The 20,237-nt window shown below is 43.1% G+C and overlaps 1 protein-coding gene across 1 annotated transcript in view; it reads right to left on the bottom strand.

Moving 5' to 3' along the window:
• Positions 1-20,237, bottom strand: part of ATCAY (ATCAY kinesin light chain interacting caytaxin) — a 51,036-nt gene that overhangs the window by 6,090 nt on the left and 24,709 nt on the right. Inside the window, exons 4-9 of the mRNA XM_033955917.1 lie at positions 17,538-17,759; positions 16,554-16,739; positions 15,446-15,548; positions 6,558-6,689; positions 3,743-3,829; positions 1,683-1,781 (exon numbers count right to left, since the gene is read on the bottom strand). Coding sequence (XP_033811808.1) covers positions 1,683-1,781; positions 3,743-3,829; positions 6,558-6,689; positions 15,446-15,548; positions 16,554-16,739; positions 17,538-17,759 — 829 coding nt within the window. The remainder of the gene's footprint in view (positions 1-1,682; positions 1,782-3,742; positions 3,830-6,557; positions 6,690-15,445; positions 15,549-16,553; positions 16,740-17,537; positions 17,760-20,237) is intronic.

Genomic DNA, 20,237 nt, shown 5'->3' on the forward strand with positions numbered 1-20,237 from the left:
ATCATTCCAAGCAGGCAAATGGAATAAATGCTTAACCAACTTTATCTCAAATGCTCTTTTTTACCAAACTTAGGAAGTCAATCAAAACTTATCTCTGACAAATTTCTCTGATTCCATTTCTACCATGATGTACTTCTAAAACACTTCCAGGAAAAAATTGATTAATCTTACCATGCTAATGTAATTTTGAAAGTTTTTTGTAATATCGCTGTCTGTATACAGTCTCCTCCTCTATAAACCACTCTGAACTGTTTGTGGTATTGTGGTATATAAAAATTAAATTATTATTATTATTACAGCAACATTGCGTGGCAGCAGATTTAAAATTACAGCAGCCGGGAGGAAATGAGAGGGGGAGTAGAGCCATAACTGTCTGTTTTGACCATCAATTTTTAGGGAGGCCATGGCCCCTGTGGCCTCACCCGTTCCAACTCACATGTGAATTCACATGTCCAGCAAGACAGGAACAGATCTGCTCTCTTTATATACTGAAATCTATAGTAAAATTTTCACTTGATTCAAATAGCCACGCTAAGGCACCAGTGAGTAAAACAACTGTGGTAAAGCACCAGATCCTCCACAGTGCCAAACATAAGGTCTGCCATCTAAAAGAAAAAGCTCAGAGCCAAATCTGTGCATTTACTTCAGCAAGCAATAGTCCTAGTTCTTGGCCACTTGTACATTCAGGGTGATTTCTATCTTTTCTTATGGCAATCTTCTTAAATAACTTTCATGCTGTTAGTCCCAAATCAGACTTGTTAATTCTGGAGCTTTCTAACCCAGTGGTCTCAAACTCAAACCCTGTGCAGGGCCACATTTTGGATTTGTAGGTACTTGGAAGGCCTCAGAAAAAATAGTTTGTGTTTTATTAAAGAAATGACAATTTTGCATGAGGTAAAACTCTTTATAGTTTATAAATCTTTCGTTTTGGCTAAGTCTTAATAATAATATTGTAATTTATAGCTAAAGAGATATGATCAAGAAATTGTTTTATTTTACTTTTGTGATTATGATAAACATACCGAGGGCCTCAAAATAATACCTGGCAGGCCGCAAGTTTGTGACCACTGTTCTAGCCCCTTTACTTTAAAACAAACAAACTTGGTTAGAATTTGGGACATATGCAAATTAGGCTTTTTCTATATCCAAGCCTTATGAAAAGTAGCCCCCCTTTAGGCTCCTCTAACCAGTTCTGTGGGAGTAATTCTCTTCTCATAGCACTTCTTCATAAAGTAGCAAAATGTTGAAACTGAGCCCCTTTTTAATGGATAGCAGAAACTCAGTGGAACCAGCCACCACCATCCTGGACAGGACATAACTCAACATGACCTTTGTCCGGGTTTTGGAAAGCCCTGACAATCTCCAGCCGCATCTGGAGGGTCTCTGAGCATGCGCGGATGACATCACACACATCCACGCATGATCCAGGCCCTCCAGATGCGGCTGGAGCTCGCCCGGAAGAAAAGAGGAAACTTTGTGGGGGGTGAGGTTGCAGTTGGAACTGGGTGGGGCTGGAGGCAGGACAGGGCGGGGTCAGGTATCCAGGGTTTCCTGGAGAAAATACGGCAATCCTAGATGTTCAGGTGAAAGGTTTGTAATCAGCTTAACCCAAGGTGCAGTGAGGATGCGTAGAGAATTTTGGAGCAGCTTTTTCTCATGTCCTGAATTCCCGGGACACTTACTGTAGTACACCGTCAGGTATCTGGACATGTTCCATGGGGATCATCTGTTCCAGTTCCTCTAAGCTGTGCACATACTGGATCTTGTTGAGAAATTTGACGCTGGTAAAGAAAGAAAGCAAATGAATTACATAAGATTCTGACTGTTCTCTTCCGCTGATGCGAGTTGTAACCTGATTGCATGTGCTGAGGAGAGAGTGAATATGGAGCAGGGATCTCAAAGCCCCTCCTTGAGGGCCGCATTCCAGTCGGGTTTTCAGGATTTCCCCAATGAATATGCATTGAAAGCAGTGCATGCACATAGATCTCATGCATATTCATTGGGGAAATCCTGAAAACCCGACTGGATTGCGGTCCTCAAGGAGGGACTTTGAGACCCCTGGAGGAATACTAGAAAGCTCTGCTACAGCTAATGTTCCGACATGGTTCCCTGTATTACAACCAGCATTTCAACAGTCCCTAGAGCCTGTAACAACTTTTGTCTATTACCCTTTAGACAAGTAAAGGCTGACACCCCCCCCCAAAAAAAAACCCAACCAACAAACTAGTGTTATTCTCTAGAGCAGTGGTTCCCAACCCTGTCCTGGAGGACCAACAGGCCAATCGGGTTTTCAGGCTAGCCCTAATGAATATGCATGAGAGAGATTTGCATATAATGCAAGTGACAGGCATGCAAATCTGCTCCATGCATATTCATTAGGGCTAGCCTGAAAACCCGATTGGCCTGTTGGTCCTCCAGGACAGGGTTGGGAACCACTGCTCTAGAACAGTGGTTCTCAATTTTGCTTCTGTTGTGACATACCTAACAGTTAATGCTCATCTGCATGACATACTGAACACTACTACTCTGTTTCCCCGAAAATAAGACCTATCCCCAAAATAAACCCTAGCATGATTTTTAAAGATGCTCCTAATATAAGCCCTACCCCAAATATAAGCACTAGTTAAGACTGACCCCCGAAGCCCACCCCCAAAAAATGTCCCCAACACTCCCTGACTCTATCCCTGACGCTAGTGCTGCCTGATTTGCTGAAAAAATTGGACTTGTCAATTCAGCAACCCCTACCCCTGCTGCTTTAGGAGGCCTTGGAGCGGAGGTATGTCAGTCTCACGGTGGGAGGGTCAGTGGCGTTCTGCTGCACAAGGGGATGGGTGAGAGGGGAGGAATGATGCTGCACATGAGGGGGAGGGGAGAAAGGAAAGAGGAAGAATTGGGGTGGAGGAGAGGAAGGGAGAGATGATTGTTGTACATGAAAAAAATAAGACATCCCCGAAAATAAGCCCGTTTTTTGGACCCAAAATTAATAAAAGACACTGTCTTATTTTCAGGGAAACATGGTATTTGCAGCTGAATACAGCACCTTGTGATTGTGGGTTCAGGCCTACATTGTCCCCCATGACTCTGAGCAGGCTACTTGGTACCCCATTGCCCACGTACATTAGACAGATTGTGAGCCCACTGGGACAGATACAGAAAAATGCTTGAGTACCTGAACAAATTCATGTAAACCATTCTGAGCTCCCCTGGGAGAATGGTATAGAAAGCTGAATGAATAAATAAATAAAACCTATATATTATTTCACTGCTGCTGATAATGCTGAAAGTGAACTACAGATGCAATGGTGGTAACTGCTGGGGTGGAGTGGGGACGCCATAGGCCTGAAACATTTCCAACTGGGGCTAATGATAGGAATAGGGACTGGTTATGGAGATTAAATATTTGACTTCCTGTTTCTCAACTCTCTCCAATATGTCACACACATGTTAAGAAAAGCACAAAGGTGCTGTATGTCATTTTTTTGTGACATATCTTCCAGCTCTTGGTGACACATTGGTTGAGCCCTACTGCTCTAGAATCACACAAGCAGCATCCATAGGGTTCTTCCTACTATCTGTTTCCTCACAGTTAACAACTTTTTATCATACCCTGTACTGTCTCCAGCTGGAAGAAACTAGTATAAGAAACTCCAGGATCTTCCTTACAGTTAACACACAGACTCCATGCTGTACACAGCCTACACAAAAGACAAGAAAAACAGGTGAACGATTAAGAGTTGCCAACCTTATAAAGGGCCTGGAGATGGCCAGCACTGTCCGAATAAACCAAGAAGGATGAACAATAATCAGAGATTTCAGGTTCTTCCTCAGTCTGTCAAAAAACAGAGAGTGGAAGTGGGTTAGAGCTGTTTACTTAGGATTCTATATGTCTTATCAGTGCATTACAAACACAAACACAGGCACAGGAGAAAGGAGATTGTTCCTTTTGAATGAAATATTTCCACAGTTTTATCTTATATTGATTTTCACACTGAATCTAAATATGATATCTAAAATATTTTCTGTCTGTAGTATCAACATGGGATGATACGTATATCTATTAGCTTCACCATGTAGCTTTCTATCATATAGTGGACTGAATGGGAAATCGGGCATGCTTTTAATTAGTCACCCTTATATCCATCCCTCATTTTCAGAAAAATGCACTGATACCCCATTTCTCGCACTGCTTGGTCAGTCTCGCTCGCGGCAGCTCTGCCTCCGGTGAAGACTGCCTCCACCCCGATCTCCATGGAGGGAGGGAGGCAGGTAATGAGAGGCAAAAGGTAAGATGCAGATTTTTCAGTTCATCTACGGATTTGGGGAGTTTCCTGTTTCCTGACTCTGTTGTAGAGCTGTAGACTATGAATATACAGTATTTTTAATTTTTACATTTTCAGACAGTTTTCCCCCTACATTCTGGCCCCTTTCTATTACACTGTGTTTGGTCACAGCAGTAACCCCCCCCCCCCAAAAAACAAAAACAAAAAACAACAACCTAACGCAGAGAAAAACTTTTAAAACCAATAGAAGGAAATATTTTTTCACTCAATAGTTAAGCTCTGGAACGCATTGCCAGAGGTTGTGGTAAGAGCGGATAGCATAGCTGGTTTTAAGAAAGGTTTGGACAAATTCCTGGAGGAAAAGTCCATAGTCTGTTATTGAGAAAGACATGGGGGAAGCCACTGCTTGCCCTGGATCGGTAGCATGGAATGTTCCTACTCTTTGGGTTTTTGCCAGGTACTAGTGACCTGGATAGGCCACCGTGAGGATGGGCTACTGGGCTTGATGGACCATTGGTCTGACCCAGTAAAGCTATTCTTATGTTCTTAGGTTCTTATCAATACATTCTGCAAACTTTTCAGAAAATAATAAAAACTGGATGAAAAGACCCAATTCATGGAGGGTAGAGTTCATGTCATATTTTCTATGTTTATATGACTTTTATAGTTCAATAGTAGCTGATCACCCAGAGTTGCCCGGATATTCCAATCCCAAATATCCCAATCTCAGCAGCAAGAATGGCCCTCTATATGGGGCTGAACTTGGACTTAAACGGTATCAGGAGTGTCTTAGTGAGCCCGAAAACTATGGATTAGACACTTATCTTTCATATCCTGTAGTCGGGCCTCATGCTATTGTACTGTCTCTGAAGCTCTAGATGTAGCAGCTCTCTCTTTCATATCTTGTAGTCAGGCCTTATGTTGCTGGATTGTCTCTGAAGCTCTATATGTAGCTTTGATTGCATTTGGCCAATTACATTATGTTTCCTTGGAAGCATTGTTATAGAAATGACAGCACAGCACAGTGTAACATCATTTCCCAAGCTTCACACAATTGGTCAAAGCAATATCTGTCTTTTTCAATGATTCTTTACATGTCACCCCCTTCCCACCCCACAATATTTTTTCCCAGATAGTAATTGATATGTAAACCAAATTTGGTTGAAATCTGTCCATGCGTTTCAGAGTTATGCTGGAACATACATACACAAGACTCTAAACGTTATTAATACTTAAGAGCCCTGAAGAAATGATCGGCAGATTGTAAAACGCTGGCCACCGTCAGCTTTGATTGATTCAGAGAGAAAGTAGCAGCCACCTTAATACAAAGATAAGTGCTGCTTTTTTTGGCATTATCATATAAAGGGTTTCTTCATCGATGATAGAAAGCTGTAGGGGAGTTAAAAAAACAATTTAAGCTCCCTTGCATAGCTTCAGAGCAACGTTTGCGCTGCAGCATCTGAGGCGTTTTCCCCCCATTTTGCTACATTTGGTTGTAGTTTGATGTTGATTAGTTTTGAGCATTTTTGCCACCAGTGCATATTTAAACTGGAGCTACTATTTAATTTATTGGAACATACCTACATACATCCGATTTTATATTATTTCAATATGGACCCATTTAACAGGACTGTATGTAAAATTTGTAGCCTGAAAGTGACAAGTTGCTGGTGACTGCAGTTGTAGTGCCATCTGCTGGCAAAGTACAATTCTACATTGAAAGCCTCCAGTACTACTGCTACTACTTATCAATTCTATAGTACTGTCAGACAAATGCAACACTGTACATCCTTGCTTGATAGAGCTTACAATCTAATCAAAATAAACAAATGGGACAAATAGGGATTAGGCGTGAGAATTTCTTGCATATGCAGACGTGAAGCTATATTCAATAAAATTATGTTTTATGTCATAAGCTCTGAACACTGACACTAATCTAAAATTTCTGGGGTTGATATTCGGGGGAGTCAGTTTTACCTCAAGGGCACATCTGAATCTGGAACTTAAGTATTTGACAAGCCTTCGAGTTATCCTTTCTTCTTTGGGTCAAAGATATATTTAATCCAGTAGGTATGACCTACAACTAAGTTGTTGACTCTTATTTCCACATACATAAATTATTTGAAATAGAATAATAAAACAGTAGGAGCAAACAAATATAATTGGCAATCATGACTGTCCAAATAGCTTGTTTATAGTTATACTCAACAGTATTTTTGTTAGTTACCAACAGTTTTGGTTTCCTTGTTCAACTCTGTACCATCCAAAATTACTTGCCTTCTGTCAATCATCTGATAACATTTCTTCAACCAGCCCAGACCTGGCATTCTCCGACGAGGTGTAGCTCCATTCAGGTACACAATCATATAATCCTCAGCTACCAGTAGCTCCAGGCTGCTGATTACATACCTGTAGTGGAGAGAAATGGTACTCAGGAATTAAGTCCCATGACAGTGGCTTAAATGGGAAATTAGTGGGTATAGACAGGGAGTATGAATTTCCCTACTCGTTTCCACTTTTTCCCTCATTGTCCACTCTCAGTTATGCAGAAATATCTCTTGTCTTTAATGAGTTTGATCTTACAAAGAAAAAGAGTAAAAAGTGATGTTCTTTTTTTTGCATGTATCCTGCAATTTAACAGTGCTTCTGAGCAGTGGCGTACCCAGCATATGTGACACCCGAGGCCTATCATTTTTTTACATCCCCCATATGTATGAAAACATGATTTTTAGTAACAATCCACATGTCACACATGAGTGCCTAGGAAAAGGCAGCATCTTACTTACTGCAGTGAGCAGTACAACATCAATACACCCATTGTAAAACTAAACAAGCCAGACTAGTACAGATCAATCCTGCAGTCAATCCTAACAAAAAACCATGTCTTTCGAACACACAAAACACCTTAGCCTAGTATGGAATATGTAATCACAAACTAACCCCTCCCTCTTTTACAAAACTGGAGTGTGGATTTTAGCCATTGAGGTAACAGCTCTGACGCTCATAGAATTCTGAGCATCAGAGCTGCTACCACCACGGCTGGCACTAAAAAACGCTCCACAGTTTTGTAAAAGGGGGGGGGGGGGGGGATAAAATAGAAATACATAGACAAAGGTTAAATTGAACCAGTATGAAGCTGGACTCTGCATACAATGCAACACCACAGAAACAGTGACACGTCTCCTAAAGCAATAAATAAATAGAAAATTTTTTTCTATCTTTGTCTTCTGTGGTTTCTGCTTTCCTCATCTTCTTGTAACTCTGTTCCTTCCATCCATCCACTGTCTGCCATCTCTCTTCCCCTATTTGGCATCTTCTCTCCTTCTATGCCCCTTCCAGAAACTGTATGCCTCCCCCTTCCATCTCTCCTTTCACCCCCATTGGTCTGGCATCTCTCTCCTCTCCTTCCCTCTCCCACACCTCTCCTCTGCAATCCCTTTCCCTTTTCCCCCTCATTTTCCTTTTCAATTTATTTTCTGCATCTGTCTAGATTACGTTCTTACTACCCTCTCATCAATTTTCTTTTTTACTGTCTACCTAAAGCTTGCCACCTCTTTCCCTCACCTTTCCAGTGTTTCCCTAACTCAATCCTTTTCTCCCCATTATGTGCCCTCCTTTTATTTATTACCTCCTTCCATTATGTACCCTCTTTCTCTAACCCTTCCATCTAGTACCTTCTCCTCTCTCTGTCCACTTCCATCCAGCGTCTGCTCCCCTCTTTCTCTCCTCCCATTTCCTTCCTGCATTTGCTCCCTTATCTCTCCTATCTGCACTTCCATCCAACAAAGGCTCCCCACTACCATCCAATGTCTGCTCTTTTTCTCTCCAACCACCCCTCATCAATCAGCATCTGCCCCCTTTCTTTCCTTCCAATATCCTTCCCCCTTATGTCTCTCCCCTTTCTTTGTACATCAGTTCCATCAGCACCACCCTTCCATACTACCCTGCCCCCTTTCTTTCCCTCCACCACTCTTCCATTCCAGCAGTCCTGCTCCTTTCTCTCCCTTCATACAGCAAGGTCCAGCGATGACTGTAGCTGCTGGCTGCCAGTCCACCCCACTCCGACGTACTTGTTCTGGAGCGGACTCGGCAACCGCATGCTGGAAGGTCCCGTGATGACTCATCTGTTGGCTCTGCTCCGGAAGAAGTAAGTTACATCGGAGAGGGTGGACCCAGCAGACGCAGGGAGTTGCAGCAAAGTCTCGCACTGACTGCATCTGCCGGGTCCACCCCCTCCGACATAACTCACTTCTTCCGGAGAAGAGCCGGCAGACGAGTCATTGCGGGACCTTCCTGCACCTCAGCGCAGCTGCTGATTCTACTGCAGAGAAAGTAAGTCAGAGGTAATGTGACCATTTATTTTTTTGATCAAAAGGGGATATCTATTAATTGACTGTGTATCCTTTCTTTTATTTCTTTTTTTCTGCACTCAGGCCCAACAATTGTCCATTTCTATTCTCTCCCTCCTTCCTTCTCATGTCCTTAGTGCCCCCAGTGCCTCCTTCCCATGTCCTTAGTGCCCCCAGTGCCTCCTTCCCGTGTCCTTAGTGCCCCCAGTGCCTCCGTCCTATGTCCATAGTACCCCCATTGTCTCGTTCCCATGTCCTTAGTGCCCCAAGTCCCTCTGTCCTGTGTCCTTAGTGCCCCCAGTGCCTCCATCTTGTGTCCATAGTGCCCCAGTGCCTCTGTCCTGTGTCCTTAGTGCCCCCTGTGTCTCCATCCTGAGTCCATAATGCCCCCAGTGCCTCCGTCCTGTGTCCTTAGTGCCCCCAATGCCTCCGTCCTGTGTCCATAGTGCCCCCAGTGCCTCCATCCTGTGTCCTTAGTGCCCCCAGTGCCTCCATCCTGTGTCCATAGTGCCCCCAGTGCCTCCTTCCCATGTCCTTATTGCCCCCAGTGCCTCCGTCCTGTGTCCATAGTGCCCCCAGTGGCTCATTCCCGTGCCCTTAGTGCCCCAGTGCCTCCATCCTGTGTCCATAGTGCCCCCCAGTGGCTCATTCCCATGTCCTTAGTGCCCCCAGTGCCTCCGTCCTGTGTCCATAGTGCCCCCTGATGTCGGAGAGGACGTTCTGGGCCAGCCAGGCAGTGATTGGCTGGCCCGGAATGTCCTCTCCGACGTCAGAATTGACGGCGGAAAGAAGACTTCTTGTTGGCTATTAGCAGCAGCAGCGGGGAGGTAAGACTGCAGTGGTACGGACCGGGGAAAAGGAAGGAGGTGCAGATCTAGTTGCACAGTAGGGCAGGAGGACCCGGACCTGGCCGGCTGTGCACTCCCCCAAGGCATGCACCCGGGGTGGACTGCTCCTCCCCCCCTTGGTACGCCACTGCTTCTGAGCTAGAATATTCTTATTTTCCCAACCTACTGTGTCTTGCTTATTGTAACTGAGCCCCTCCCACTACTTGGTGTCGTTCATTCACAGCTGAGCACAGCCTATCCTGACATCTGGGACTTTTTTTATACTTAACCCATCCCCCACCCCCCCCAAAAAAAAAAAAAATTAATCACAGCATCAGAAACAATATAAAAAGAAATAAAAGGAAGACAGGAGAAGAAAGTCGACCCACATCTCATGTCTGTGGTACCACAAAGGAATGCTTCTCCCACAGCTCATACCCTGCCTGGCTCAGAAAAAGAACACTAGTAATAAAACAGAATACAGGTAGATACATACTTCCAAAAACAAACATTCATTTCCAGATGCTACAATAATGTGCTCTCCAATACTTTCATTTCCATAACTAATTGCTAGAAAAAGCTTGTTCAAAAAATAATCCCCCCTTTTTTAAAACTGTACCGCTGTTTTTAACACCGGCTGCGTCAGTAACAGCTCTGACACTCATAGGAATTCTATGAGAATTACCACCATGGCCAGCGCTAAAAAATGCACTAAGCTTTGTAAAAAGGTGTGTGTGTGTGTGTGGAGGGGGGGGGGGGTAAGTTAAAAAAAAAAAAAAAGAAACTTAGTAAAAAATGGTTCTATCAATATTTCCAACAATTTTCCCCATGCAAGCACTATCAGAGGTACCTCAGACCAGAGAAGTAGCCAGACATGGTATTTTGGGCCTGAGACCACAATAGGTGGCCATACAATCCTTCCTCTTGCTATGCTTTCTGCCCTATACCAGCAGCTTCCAACAAATAAAATAAATACCTAAGTTGGTGGGGAATACCAAGCCCCGCCAACTTGAAAAGGTCTTCCACTGGGTCTGAACCGGTCATTCCCGTGCTTGCTGCAGCTAGCAGTACTGTCCATTCTGTAGTGTTGGACCAGCTTCAACTTTTCTACACGTGCAAAAACCAAGTATGCAAGGGGGGGGGGGGGAGGGTGGTGTGGGTTGGTTAGTGCCACTGGCTACAGCAAATAGAAGAAAGACCTATTCTGGCTACCAGATAACTTCTACCAGCTGGCATGGCTTGGATATCTCAGTCAGCTGTAAACAAAAGTACCAGAATTGTGGGTGGTCCTAAGCCCCAACTGGGTGGTCCCAAAGCCACTTGTGTCTACGCCACTGCCTCAGACCACCAATTTAATGTTAGTCAAGTCAGAACTATGGACAGCATCAAAGACAGCAGCAGTTTACTACCTCTGCTTTCACTTCAAAATTAACCCCCCCCCTCCTCCCCACCATTGCTGACTACCAGTACAGGACAGACTTTGTCATTTCAAACAGGCGTGGATTCAAATAACCATGGATTTTTGGACTCTCACCATAATAAACCATGGTTACCAAATAAACTTCTCCAAATACCTCATGAATTCATCATCAGCCAATATGATAGTACTCTCAGCCTAACATGCTGCTATCCTAGCAGAAGAGATGGCCTCCCTACTCTAGAACGAAGTAGTCAAAGAAGTTACATGACCCCAACAAGGCCAAGGCTTCTACTCCAAATTCTTCCTCATTCCTAAACGATTGGGAGGCCTGGGACAGTCTCAGTTTATATATCAAGAAAAAGAAATGCAAGATGTACTCTTTAGCAACAATCCTGCTCCTCATAGACCAGAACAACTTGACTTGCCTCTCTGGTTCTTACACTTTCCCGAGTCAGCATTTGCAGTACAAGGTGTTCCCATTTCACAAAGTACGTTATAGCTGTCACTGCTCATCTGCGCCTATGTGTGCAGTGCACTATGTACAAGTATATAGGTACTTAGATGATTGACTCATATCTGGTGCCTCCCAAAGTATATCTTCTATATACTCTTCATGAAACCACTTGTGTACTTAAGGATCTATGTTTCATCATTAATAAAGATAGGTTTGTACTTGTTTCCTTCCAGGCAATACAATTTATATAGTCATACATCCTTCTCACTTCCTTTGTTTTTTGAACTATTGTACCCTGCCTTACTGTAGTTAATACAATTTATATGGCAGGTATTATTGATCAGCAAGAGTTTATCTATCTGACAACAGAACCTATGTGAGTAATATGTCTCAGCATTCCAGCCAAGCTGTTTTTGGTCAATACCCCTAATGTCTTTAGAATTTTAGGATACATGTATGTAGTACATTTAGCAGGGTTGCAGATGCATTGTACCAGCATTGCCAGCACCTTCACTATAGAATTCCTCTGCTAGGCGCTACTTCACCGGTTCCTTTAGTTGTGCTGCACCCAGGAGAAGCATTTCAGAGACTGCTTATTCCAGATGCTGCAACACCAGTTAACTCTCACCAGATGTTTCCATGCATGACAGGGGAGTCTGTCTCTTCCATCTATCCACAAAAAGAATGTGGACTGAATTCAGTGTTCTGGAATTCAGAGTGGTCTTCTACCTTCTAAGAAAATATGAGAACTGGAAATAGGGAAAAGTACTGTTCACAGGATGGAAACCAAGTAACAATGTTCTATGTTGAAAAGCAACAATACTAAGGGGCTCATAATCGAAACAGAAATACATCTAAAATCCCGCCCAAATCAGCACTTGGACAACCTTAAAGACAGGTTGTCCAAGTTTTAATGCCAAATGGGATAGACACGTGGGATCTATTCACAGAGAAAGGTAGGGGAGGGTCATTGGGGTGGGCAGACTAGATGGGCCGTGGCCCTTATCTGCCGTCTATTTCTATGTTTCTATGTAAGTTTGATAATTGAAACTGGTTTTAGACGTATCTAAAAACAGCTTAGGCCTTTTCAGTGCCGCTGTATGCCCAGAGCTGAAAGGGGCGTTTTAGGAGGAGTGATGAGGGTGGGATTTGGGCAGGACATGGGCTGATCTAGACTTAGTCGTACTGCAAGTATAACTGAAAGTTCAACGAGACTGCCCAGATGGAACTCATACGTAGTGACTTAGGTGATCTAAAAACAGGTTTAAATGCCCAGAAAGTATCCAAAGTGACCAGATAACTACTGCAGACACAAAGTACAGACCCCCACATATTCCCCCAGTGATCACTGATCCCCCCCCCCATAAAAATCAGAATAAAGACGTACATACCAGCCTCCAGAACATCAGCACCTAGCATAGGAAAGCTTAGTAGAGCTGCACCGAGGTGGCTTAAGTAGTCTGGGGGGTGGGCTAGTGAACCATAGAGAGGAGGACCCAGGCCCTTAAGCCACTCTAACCACTGCATTCATGGTGAAACATGTTCACCCACCAACCCCCCCTCAAACCCTATTGTACTGCCATATATGTGGAACCTGCAGCCATATGAGCTATTGGGAGTAATAGACAGTGGGTCTAGTAGGTTTTAGGTTTTGAGGGGCTCACCATGACCTTTAAAGAAGTTGTGGTGAGATGTTTATGTGGTACCCTTTTTGTGAAGTTCGCAGCAGTGCCCTGTAAGGTGCCCCACTGCTCTGTTGCCATGTCTGGGTGGCCAGTCCATCACTTTGCTGGCCCCTCCCATGTCCAAAAGGTCTTGTTCTAGGCATTTTTGACTTGGACAAATTTTTGGATGAGAATGGGGTATAAAGATAGATGACTTAGCGGTCTGGACGATCAAATGGCTGGATGTACAGGTAGACAATTCTATAAAAAAAAACCATATTTTGGACGCATTTTTCGAGAATGGACTTTGGACATGTCCTACTTTGGGCGACTAGTGACTTAGGCCCAAAATGAACTTAGACGTATTTTCTGATTATGCCCCTCCACGGCACCTTGCATGCTTCTTGAAAGTCACACTGCAAATGTCATATCTATCGAGCTTGCAGAATCAGCAGGTGCTCATAACTGATGCCTAGATCCATATGAGTGGTCTTTAGCCAGAAAGTCTTACAACAACCTTTTAAATACTGAGGCACTCTGAAAAAGCAGCTTTTCACGTCTGTAGAAAATATTAAATGTCCTCTCTTTTGATCTATTCATCCAAGCACATGCAGACTGGCACATGGTACTTTCACTGTATCCTAGAGTTAAGGCTTATATTATGTCTTCCATTCATTTCCCTTGATCCCAAAGGTCTTGCACAAGATATGCAGAGACAAAACCTAGTTGCCTCACAATGGCCAAGATAAATCTTGTTTGTTTCCTCTAGCAACTGATACCTCTAGGAAATCGCTTCCAACAAAGAATCATGGTCTGTTGTTGCATCCCAACCTGAACAGCTTTACTGTCATCACTTGGAAAGTGAGCGGTTGCATCTCGGTCTCACAGGAAGTGAAGGACATCATATTGGCCTCCAGAAGGCCCTCAACAAGGATATCAACATAAATGGCTCTGCTTCACCCAACAGGCTAAGACTCGAAAGCAAGACCCCTTTTCGTGTCCAGTCTGACAAGCTCTGACCTATTTCCTTCAACTTCCATAATCAGGTCTGAAAACTACCTCAGTCCACATTCACTTGTCAACCATTGCAGCCTATTATAGTCATTGAAGGGAAAACCCTCTGTCCACCTGCTGGTTTCAGGGATCATGAGATATTCTCCATACTCATGCACATTGCTCCCAAAAGTTGTCTTGGAATTTTATTTGGACCAGTCCATAATATTACCAGCCTTCTTCCTGCCCCCTCCCCCACTAGAATGATTAGCCCATACTTTGGACTGCAGGCAAGCACTCCTTTATTATGTACATGCTACTAAGGATTTGAGGAAGACTTCTCAGCTGTTACCTAGAATCCTAACAATCCAGGAAAATGTACCTCTAAATGCAATTTCCACTTGGGTATCTGACTGGGTATCTTGCTTGTTTTATTACATTCATTCTGACATGTAGCCTCCAGACTGGACTAGTGTCCTTCAGCTCCGTGACACAGCGACTTCATAGCCAGTCTCAGATCAGTTTCCATAGAGGACATAGGCAGACACGTGGGCTTCTGTACACACATTTCCCAAACACTATTGCTAAGATTGTTCCTCAACTTGAGATATGGATTTTGGGCACGTAGTTCTAAAATAACTTCAGCATAGGTCAAGTAACCACTACCCACGGCACACCTAGGCCACCATTCAGATGAACATCAACAGGGCGGCTCTTAGCTCTGTAGTCACTAGAGAAATGTGCCTGCATCCTTCTGATTGCCCAAGGAGAACATAGAGTAGAGAATGCTAAGGGGACAAATTGGTCCCTGTCCCTGCAGGAACTCAATTTCCCCATCCCCATGAGTTTTGTCGATTTCCCTGTCCCTGCCCATTCCTGTAAGCTCTGCCTTTAAAGAGTTTGAGGCTTATGCAGATGAGACAGAGCTTGCAGGAATGAGGCAGGGACAGGAAAAGAACTTGCCACGATGGGACGGGAAAATAAATTCCCTCGGGATTGGGGAAAAATTTGCCCTCGTGTCATTCTCTAACACAGATTTGCTTACTCATAATGGGAGTGCAGCCACGCATCCTCCTGCCATGTCCTCAAATAATAATAAAAAAAGAACTAAATTATATATTCCACAAGAGACTGCCTACATGCTTCAGCTTTGTTTGGTCCGAAATTCTCTGATGCAGCTAGTCCTGCTTTATAGCATATGTGATAGGTAATAAGATCTTTCATCCAATTTTCCTTCATTCTAGGGCCTTCACTCTACACTACAGCTTAGGATATTTCTTTCAAACGTTCTCCAGCTACGGCTATGGGGAGTGTACTGAAGAACTGCTGGGCATGATGGACCTCAGGTCTGACCCAGCGGAGGCATTGCTTATGTTCTTATGAAATAGGCTATGTCCTTTCTTGTTTCCCTCGCTCTTCTCCTTCTCCCCCAACCTCTAGTTTTCCATCTTCACTTACAGGAAGAGATTCTCCATGATGTAATGGTAATCGGCAGAGCTACTGTCTGGGAGGCAGCAGGCAGCAAAGACAATGATGGCATTCAGACCCTCACCATAGTATCCTAAAGGAAAGAGAAAAAGAAAGGAGAAGGAGGAAGCAAGTGAGAAAGGCACACGGAAAGAGACAATAAAAGAGCGGGACAGAAATATCAGAAAACTAAGAGGAAAGGAGAATGGTGAAAAGAAGAGAGCAGAATGCAAGCGGCAGGAGAGTGTGAGTCTGATGACCAGATGAAGCAAGAATCAATGAAACCTTAATCCCATAGGCTCAAGTTTGCCTTTTCAGTCTTCAGGCAGACTCTTACGGAGTTTCATAAATTCTGACACTTCAAACTAGCTTATGGTATAGTAAGGGGGGGGAGAGTGGGGGGGGAGCGTGGCACAGTGGTTAAAGCTACAGCCTCAGCAACCCTGGGGTTGTGTCCCTGGGCAAGTCACCATTGTGAGCCCACCAGGATAGATAGGGAAATATGCTTGAGTACCTGAATAAACTCACGTAAACCATTCTGAGCTCTCCTGGGAAAACAGTATAGAAAATAGAATAAACAGATAATGGTAGCCACCAGATTTAAAATATAGGGGAATATCTGGTCTGTGGCAACAGCAGTGCTTTTACTGTATGTTTGATGCTTGCTCCCCATGAACAATAATATTTGGTGTTCTCTTTGGCTTCCACAGCTGTTATCATAATTGTTGCAGCTGTCCAGGTCTTATTATATCCAAATAAGTGGAACTGACATTTCAGCCACAGCACGATGGCTGAAATATCAGTTCCACTTTGTCAGAAGTTACAAGTCCCAGCTGGGCAGCTGTAACAATCAATGGTTTTCAGTGTCCTAGTAAGGGGAAGAGAGCCTTTACGACACACTTATGAAAGCAACCTAGTCTGCCCAGTGACTCAGTGTGTGTGTGTGTGTTGGGGAGGGGGGTGATATGTGCTTGGAACGTTGGTGTATATTGTGCCACGTCTATGATATTATGAAAATGGATGGATCCTGGGCCTAGTCTTTTGATGTGTGATATCTTGACAAAAGTCTGGCTTGTGAGCATTATTGTCTATCTCTCACCTCCATGCGTCACCACTTTCATATATGGTTTTATCATCTGCAGGTCAATGCGGTGTTCCTGCTCCCCAATAATCACTGTCCTCCAAAGGCGGCCATTGGTTGCACTGCCTTCTTCAACCGTCCCATCCCCAAACAAGTCTGCACTGTCACCTGGCATGTTTTTTGCAGTGGCCACAGGGGTATCATCTGGAAAAAGAAGAGAAACACTGGAATATACTGTATGTGTATATTCACCACAAAGATACATGTTTATGTGTTGTTTTAATTTCATTTCATTTACATGATTTTATCACATTCATTTTAAATATTGATGTTGTTTACTACATTTTTAAATATGGATGTTGTTTTGTTTAAGTTTGTTCATTTTATTCTATATCCTGAAGCAGGCCATAGGACCGAAACACATACGTGTCGAGTCCAAATATGTTTGATAAAGGAATTGAGCACCTAAGGTTGCCTTCACTGTCTTTCTTGCCATATATGTGTATATTGCTATTTGTATGTGAAACTGGATAGTGTCATTCCACTGCTGAAAGGAATAGAAAAAAAAAAATCTCACACATTCTAATTACAAATGCTAACTGTGTAATATTTTACATAACAAGTTATTTCCCCAAATAGCTATGTCTAACAGAATCTGTTCATGGCTCATATGACCAGTAGCAGTGTAAGAATGTTCCTTGGTTGATGAAGAGGTGAGAAGCATACACTCTTGACGATGATGCCCTGTGCCGAGTTCTTCTCTAGCTCAGGAAACCTTTTCTTCTTTTGAGGTTCCCTGAATAGGTACAAATATCGCCATTATAATCGTAGTCCCCTCCTCCTTTGCTTCAGTCTGTGTCATCGCTGTTAACAGTATTTGACAAATGAGGGGATGGTGGGAAGGAAAGTGTGGCTTCATATCCCTGCTATCTCTGGAGAACCCACATTACAGGTAAGCAGCTCTGCTTTAGGAGAGTATTATTTTATTCATTAGAATTTTACCTTCCCATTCCAGTTCATTTCCATTCCCCAGGAACTCGAGGGAGTCTGTTTCATCTGGGGTCTCAATGTCATCCACATTAATATCGAGGTCATCGGGGGTATCAAGGAAGTCATCGGACAGGATGGATCCTTCACTGTGATCCAGTGAGATGTTAATTTCAGGAGCCGTGAGAGTCTTTCTCTTGCGATGTGACCCATTAATATTTAACGTAGACGGTGGTGCTGAAAGAGGAGGAAGGAAGGTCACTAGAATGTCATTTTAGAAAGGCTAGGTGCTGTTTACACGTTAAAAGGTTGATATACACATGCATATGGACGTACAGTTGTATATATGGTTTTGGAAAATTGCTGCTTACAAGTATGTACCTGTGGCACGTGAATACTTAAAGATATGTTTTGGTGTGGTTTGGACCAGTGGTATAGCCAGAGGGGGGCCCCAGGGGGTGTAAGCCTACCCCACTTTGTGCTTAGACCCCCTTCAAAAATTGTAGTACAGTCTGTTGATATGGCTGGCAGAGATGCCCAAGGCCCACCAGCAGAAGTCTCTGATAGCCAGAAAATTCTAAGACTCATAGTTGAAATTTTCCATGGATCCCTGTGCATACTCATGTTTTGTTGGTTTGTTGTTTTTTTTTTTTTTTGGAGGGGGGGTGACAACATGGGTGTGACTCACAGAAAGTGCAGCTGACTGTGAGTCTTGGTAGTTTTTGGACACTGGAGGATAGCCTCTTCAGCTGGTGGGGCTTTGGCATCCCTGCCAGATGAGTTTGAGCTGGGGGTCATGGGGTGGGGCACAGAAAGCAGGGCAGGGGCAGAGAGGACAGGGCAAAATTTTGTGCCCACCCACTTTAGGCTCTGCCCCTCCCCCCCCAAAAAAAAATGCAACGTCTGGCTACATCACAGGTTTTGACAGACTTTAGAAGTATTTGTGCATTGCCTGTTAACAACACAAAAAAGCAATAATTCCACAATAAAAATATCTAATACACAACAAAAGTAGAATAAAACTGGATATTAAATTTATCAGTTCAATTGCACTGATAGATCAATTATGGAAGAAGGCAAAACCTCAGACCATATTGCTACGTCTCATAACAGCCAATGGCTATTTGACAAATGCAATGTTGCGGTTTCAATCATTGGTCTGCCTCCATCCCTTTGATATAAATGCAATAATTCATTAAGTGTTATAATTAATGTGAAAATTTTTAAATTTTCATATTAATTATAACACTTAATGAATTTAAAAATTTTCACATTAATTATAACACTTAATGAATTATTGCATTTATGTCAAAGGGATGGAGGCGGACCAATGATTGAAACCGCAACATTGCATTTGTCAAATAGCCATTGGCTGTTATGAGACGTAGCAATATGGTCTGAGGTTTTGCCTTCTTCCATAATTGATCTATCAGTGCAATTGAATTGATAAATTTAATATCCAGTTTTATTCCACTTTTGTTGTGTATTAGATATTGCTGTGGAGATACACGTCTACTTAAAAAATGTAAATGTCAGCACTTGGATCTGTTCTGAGTCACATATTACTGTCAGCTAACTATTTGGTCCTGGGGTTTGGAGCAGCGAGTGGGGGAGGGGAGAGAAATTGTGCTTACCTCCCTACTATGAAAAAAACCTGATTTTTGGGTTCAATTTCTAAACTGGCTCCAGTCAGACATGCAGTTATGTAAAATCAATTTAGAGAGCAAATTCTGCTGCTTATGCTAGCAGGTGCACATCCAAAGCCCAAGCAATGCTGCTCTTTTTCTGAACTTGTTTTGTTGTTGTTGTTTTTTGTGTGTGTGTGGGGGGGGGGGGGGGTAAATAAAATGGCTGTTTCTTGATGTGGGCTTAATAATTGTTAATTTTCTGATAGTATTATCTTTTGTTCTGGTTTTATTTCCTGCATATTCCTGGTTTCTCATGAAACAATGATTGATAAATATAACCCCCCCCTTTTACTAAACCATAGCGTGTTTTTTTGCGCTGGTAATGGAAGTAACACTCCAATGCTCATAGGTTTTGTAATGGGGGGGGGGTTAAGTAAACATAAATAAATATATAAATAAAATGGCCCTTTCTGCTATAGGTGCTGCCAAATGCACACGTTTTTCTGTGACCTTATTTATTTTATTTAAAAATTTCTTATAACCTTCGTGTCTACCAATGTAGGCAGCTTAAAATAAGACACCATGTTCAGCAAGCCTTTTGCACAACTCACTGCAAGCTGTGAACATCCCTTGCACCCCTGACATGAATAGTAAGGTTAATGATTTGTATGTATTTATAACTCTTTACAGTATTTTGCATTTTGGTGCTTTAAACTGAGAAAGAGAATATGCATAATTGTTCTCTCAATCCCTGAGGCCAAATCACATGGAATATGACAATTACTCAACACCAAGGTGGATTGACAGTGATCTGAGCTCTTGGGCGATTAGGGCTATGGGCCCCTAACCACCCATTAAAAGTGCTTAAATTAAATGGAGGCTGGGGAGAGTGGACCCCTTATTGTTGTAAGCCCCTGGGCCAGTGGCATAGCAAGGGGGGGCGAGGGAGCGGTCTGCCCTGGGTGCTGTCTTCCTAAGGACGTCAGCTTAGATAGTATAGTAGCGCTAGATAATATATCAATGTTTTATAAATTCTTTCTTAGTCCAGTTCCTTTACAAAAGTACATCTTAGGAATTCAGATATCCA

Source organism: Geotrypetes seraphini, chromosome 8 (genome assembly GCF_902459505.1).
Source record: "Geotrypetes seraphini chromosome 8, aGeoSer1.1, whole genome shotgun sequence".
Taxonomy (NCBI): domain Eukaryota; kingdom Metazoa; phylum Chordata; class Amphibia; order Gymnophiona; family Dermophiidae; genus Geotrypetes; species Geotrypetes seraphini.